Source organism: Serinus canaria, chromosome Z (genome assembly GCF_022539315.1).
Source record: "Serinus canaria isolate serCan28SL12 chromosome Z, serCan2020, whole genome shotgun sequence".
Taxonomy (NCBI): Eukaryota; Metazoa; Chordata; class Aves; order Passeriformes; family Fringillidae; genus Serinus; species Serinus canaria.
In genome coordinates, this window is record NC_066343.1 from 42,353,638 (window position 1) to 42,359,637 (window position 6,000).

Consider the following 6,000-nt stretch of genomic DNA (forward strand, 5'->3'; position numbering starts at 1 on the left):
GTAACCCACGTGTGCATACATCTGTATCTCCTCCAGCTGTGGAAAAGGAATTGCAGTCAGAGTAATAAAGCTCACAACAATCAAGGAGTATCTCACAGTAGTGTTTCAGTGGAGGTGTACGTGGAAGCCCCAGCACTAAATGGGTTTCAAATTGGAGGTTGCAGACAGGATTAAGAGTGTAGCCTGAGTGAAGTGTTCAAGGTGTGGTTGGAAGGACTGAGAAGAGCAGTGTTGTTCTGTCAGTCCATGAGCTACTCAGAGGCCACTTCAGGGTGCAGTGCCTTTCTGTGTGCCCTTGGCATGTCTGTCCCTTGGAATGAAACCGCACATAAGAGATTTATAGCAGCCGTGTGTTGGCACTATGTTAGCCCTCTCTGACAAATAATGCTTAGGCTTTTCAAGATGCTCAATGTTATTTTGGAGGTAGGTATGCATCCTGGAACTTAAAAGATTTGGAGTTTTTTTTACAGCAATTCTGTGTTGTGTTTGACCACTCTTCAAAAATACAGACTGTAGTTTAAAGACTAAAAATGTCACAACTGCAGAAAGGCACAAGTTAGGTGTCTACTGTTGATTTCACAGAAATGTAGGATGGTTAAGGTTGGAAGGAATCTCTGGAGGTCACAAAGACATGTAGAGTCAATTGCCTGGGACTATGTCAAATGACTTTGAAATATCTCCAAGGATGAAGACCCCACAAACTAAGTGATGTTATGACTGTGCTGGGAGTCCTTCCATGGTATATTTGGATATAAAAAAAAAAAAAAAAAATTAAAAAATTACTACTACTGTGTGTGAACTAACAGTTCATGTAAGATATCTTGTATTATTTTTTTTTAATAATAGGGATTTTTTTAATAATAAATCTCTAAGGATTTATTTCTTTTCCTCACTTGCAGAAAAGCTTATGTAACTTATTTCCTAATGTAACCTGCTTAGCAGCTATGCACATAATAAATATTCCAGAAATCTACCTGGGATTTTTAATTATTTGTTTGAGCTTAAGAGTATAATGCTCCCCCTTCCTCCCCTTTTTTTTAACTGAATTAGAAAATAAGCAGATTTTCTTTGAGCATTTGAAAAATATATTGTCAATGCTAAATGTTTGCGGCAACAACACATGGGTATGCTGATGTTATGGTTGACGATGATCTAAAAAAACCCCAAGATATTGTAATCTGGACAATAATGCATGTCAGAAAGGAAGTGAATGACAAGGATAATGGTTAAACCTGCAAGTATTGGGCCAATTTGGCTCATATTAGATCTTTCATATGGTACTTTTTTATGCTTACAGTGGGCATGTAAAACTTCTGGAATTTCCAATTGCATCTTTTCTTTTCTTTCAGATAGTAAATCTTATAGAAGAAACTGGACACTTTCATATCACAAATACAACCTTTGACTTTGATCTTTGTTCACTGGACAAAACCACAGTCCGTAAACTACAGAGTTATCTGGAAACATCTGGAACCTCCTGAGGATTCAGCATATGGATGTATCAAAAACTGTTCTTTAAATGATGTATGCAGAATGATGCGACCAAAATGGAGGGGAAAAAAACCAAAAACCTCTTCAGCTTTTATTTTTCCTTAAAGCCAGTCTCTTGTTAAGGGAGAGCAGAAGTGACCAGACTCAGAGGACCACTCTTCTCAAGAAGAAAATGCTCTGGAAGAGTTTGCCTGGATAGCCTTGAAAAACAAACACAGAAAAACAAACAATGTTGTTCTTAATGAATGTGTATGATATCATGTATCCCTCTCTGTGGTGTTCAACTCCACAAGATGAATGCATGTTCAACACACTGCCTTACTACATAACTGATCTATTTATTATTGCATACATGTATCCTAAAGTCAGTGAGTCACTGAGTGACACTACTAGATAGTGCAAGTAGTGGGGTCCCTTGTGTGCTCTTTTGATCCAGTACTTTCACAAGCCTAGTAACGTTATTCACATTGAAATGCCACTTCTTGCTATCTTTCTTTAGTCAATTAAAACACTACAGTCTTGATTCCACCTCTGCAGTTCTGGAAAACAAGATACAAATGTGGCGACCAAGCAGTGGTCCTGTATTACATTTCCTGTCTACCACAGTAGGTTGGACCACAGCAAGTTGGACTGCAGGTCCTTGATTCTATCCTCTTATTGGTATTGACCATGGTTAAAAAGTGCACCAAGTAGGTTCATATGACTTGCTGTCTAGCCTCAGAGAATAAACCAATAAGACTTTCAACAAAAAATGTTATGTATACTGTCCTGAATCTGGCAACTCTTGCAGTCTACATTTTTGTGTCCATTTAAGTGTTGCAAAATTAAATATGTTTTAGAGTGAAGGTGTTCTGCAGGAGCGTATGATAAAAGAAAAAGTGCTGGTCCTGTCTTTAAAGAACATGTTGTAGAAAATTCTTAATTTGGAGCTATTTATTACTTTGAGTTTCAACACTCTTCTGCTGTGTGTGACTCGCTTCTACCATAAAACTTTTTGCATAACATTTTTGTTCATTCATATAGTATATGATCTGCTTAGTTTGTTTTGGGGATTTTTTTCTGATTTAGTTTGGTTTTTACAACTGCTAAATTAAAATCTTTTATTTGAAAAGATTAAAAAATGTTTTTATACAGTTAAATAAATACATGAAATAAATACATGTATGATATCATCTGTATGTGTGTTTATATATACACATGTACCACACCTGTGTATATATATGTACATACACACATACATGCATATAGGCTTTTTAAACTTTGCAGATTTTGGTATCTGTTTGATAACCTTATTGTGTTTCCAGAAGAATTTCTTGTCTATGAAAATGAGTATTCTTTCATAACATCCATTATTTCTTGAAATCAGGATCCTTGTTTATGCATGATCAAATGAGAGGATGTATACTCAGTTTCACATCAATGCTTCATGCTGTCATATTGCTGATGGTTTCTTGATGAAATCATTGCCTTTATATGAAAAATTCAAATTCTTAAATGGCAAGAGAAAATAATAATTTTAAAAATACTTCTGGATGCAAAGGTTTATTCAGGTTTACCAGACTGATAAATGTATCTTGTTGCTAGACAGGCCAGTATGTCATGTGTATGCTTATTATGCCACATGTAGTCTCTATGTGTAGAGCTAAACAGTAGTATCTTTATGACTTACTGTTTAATGTGCACAGTTTGTGCAGCACTGAAAAACTATTGGGGTTATTTCTTATTCAGATGGTAAATCTTAATACTGTTTCTTTAAGTCCAAAGAAAATTTTACACTTTACTCTTTTTGAAAGGGCACGATACATATTGGGTTGGGGGGCTTTTTTCTTATTTAAAATGTTTGATCATACTCCGCAGGAAGTCCTCCTTAGGCTTCTGAAGAATAAGTGTACTTTTTCAGTAATGTTATGACTCTTATTGATGATTGGCATGAAGCATACTTGAAGCGTTATGTTGTTCTTTTAAGTCCATGTCTTAATGTGCAATTGGGGAGGGGATGGAGGACTGGGAGTGTAATGTTAACTTTACTATTGACAGAAGGCAGGTGACGATGGGGAAGGGAAAAGGGGTGCATGTAAAGGGGATAAACTTCAATTTTTATTGATTGTTTTATATAAAAATGTTTGGTTATCTAAAAGCAACCTTAAAAACCTTTGGTCTACAAATGTGTGTTCAGCTTTCCTGTCTTCTAGTTATACCAGATGTATATGGAAATTTGTCCACTTAGACTTTTCTAAGTAAGTCTTGTGGTAAAGACTCATTGAGTTTCAGAAGGGGATACTTCTAGTACAACTATTGCACTGTTTTTTTAGAAATGGTGAAATGAATCATTTTACCCTTAAAATACCAGATAAGCTTTATTGTACACTGAGAACAGGGCTGGAGGAAAGGAGAAACTAGGTGAATAGGCATAAAAGGGAGATGACATCAATTACAGTATCAAATCAGTGCTGAATTTCATGCAAACTGTGGATGATCCTTAAACTCTTAAATTTTCTAATTCAGTGAGAGAGAGAAAATAGACTGTTGGTGTAAATGTGTGTGTTGACTTTTTCACAAAACTCTGATAGAAATAGGGTGACTAAGTTTTGCTCTAAATCTTAAAGTTAGCTATTTTCATCTAATTTTTTATATGGAAACAAAATAAATCTATGTTCACCTAATTTCAGACATTCATATTTCTCTCGAAGGAAAAACAAGAAGATACCCTTCCAAGTCTTTTAACGTCTATGAGCATTGATCTTTGGGATGGGTTAAAGTGTTTTGGCAACAAATGTTTTGAAGTCTTACTTAGAATAAAGCTGTTTAAAACAGTTATATAAGAGAATTTGGACCAGACAGAGTTTAGCAGTAAGTTCCAATATCTAGAGTAATTCTCAGCATGAGTTGCTGTTGCTAGAGCAGTAGTTGTATCCAGTAGCAAAGAGAGTTTTCTCACTAGAAACTTTCCTCCTCAGAAAGTGGATGTCCAGTTTTGGACAGACAATTTTAAAAAAATAAATTTAATTTTAAAATTTTTTTTACACATTCTAATCAGCTGAGAGGCTTTATAAAACTTCCAGTGTCATCTAAATTTGAAGGCCATCTTAGTCCATGCTAAAGAAGAAGAGCCAGAAAGGAGGAAGGGGCCTTCTTTCCTCCTCTCATACACTGAAGTGGAGAGAGTCTTCCAAGGTAAAACTAAATCCATGCTCACTGTTCAGCCTTTGGACTGTAAGAAATGGTTGATCATTTCTCTCTCTCTTCATTGGTTTGGTGTTTTTAGGAAAAGTCTATGCTTTCAATTTCAGAAACAAAATGCACACAGTACAGTGCATTTGGAGAGCCCGGTATATTTCTATTAAAGTTTCTTTTAGTTTCTGGGAAGGAAATTACAAGTTCTTGGGTTTTGCCTGGCCCATTGTTCTTCTTTCCCATTCTCACAGTGAAATAAAGTACTTTCACAATCTAGTTTGAGTCCTTGGTCCTTACTTGGTATAATCTTCCTTTCCTAGAAGCTATGCCAGAGTTTTGGGGTCTCTTGAATGACCCATTGGTTCCAAGACCTGTCACTTAGTTTGAAAAATTGTTGGGAAAACTGTAGAATTGCCTAAAGTGAAAACTGCCTCATCCATTTGGTTTTGTTGTATGCATTATCTTACTCCAGACACTGCTCTGATGGTAGGATGTTTGATTTGTTCAGATACACCATATCCCATCTTTTACCACTTGCAGTTTGATGGAAAACTATCTTTTAGTAAACTCCTGTTGCAGTCTACAGAGTCTGTTTTGTGTTTGCTCATTGGTCTGTGGTTTGCAGAAATTAGGCATCACAATGAAAATTTTGTCAGGTTTTCACCCACAGCAGGAGCTAGGGGGAACTACAGAAATAAACAGCTAAATAAGAGATGTTCCGAAGTTTAACAAGTGTGAGGCATGTGTTTTTATGAGCCTCAATAGTTTTCTTAATTGTCAAGCAGAGTACAGTAGAATGTAGTGTACACCAGGAAGCTACTCTATACTCTGTACGGAGCCTTACTGCTGGGCATAAATCCTTACTAACAGATGACAGGACTAAAACACATATATCTGCAGTGCTTTTGTGCAGGCTTGGAAGTTAATCAGTGCATTAATGCTGCTAAACCAATGACATTTACAAGGCTGGCTCTGTGTCTGGGCAGATAAATTAACATCAAACCACGCTCACTTTGTAAGAGCTTCGCATTTGATTGAGCAGCAAGAAATGCTATTCTGACTGGACAGGAAAGAAAACTAAGTTTGTGTATGGGGTGGAGTGGGGAGAAAGAAAAGAAGGTGTAAACAAGAGATGCAATAGTACAACTTCCTTGGTTTGTCACTGTAAAATCTGGAGTTGTTGATGAGAAGAGACAGAGAGAGAGATGGAGATTGCAGGAACATAAAAAAATTAAAGGTGTTTTATTGTTTGGGATGCTAATGTCTTTTTCACATTTGTTTCAGTATTCTGTCTGACTTTCATTCTATGTTTTATCTCAGCCAGGCTGATTGTAC

At 36.2% G+C, this 6,000-nt stretch overlaps 1 protein-coding gene across 2 annotated transcripts in view; it reads left to right on the forward strand.

Annotated features, from left to right (window-relative positions):
- Positions 1-5,248, forward strand: part of MLLT3 (MLLT3 super elongation complex subunit) — a 119,882-nt gene extending 114,634 nt beyond the window's left edge. For both annotated transcript variants that reach the window (XM_050987331.1, XM_050987332.1), the window contains one exon: positions 1,350-5,248. In XM_050987331.1, coding sequence (XP_050843288.1) covers positions 1,350-1,481 — 132 coding nt within the window. In that variant the 3' untranslated portion in view covers positions 1,482-5,248. The remainder of the gene's footprint in view (positions 1-1,349) is intronic.
- The last annotated feature ends 752 nt before the right edge of the window (positions 5,249-6,000 follow it).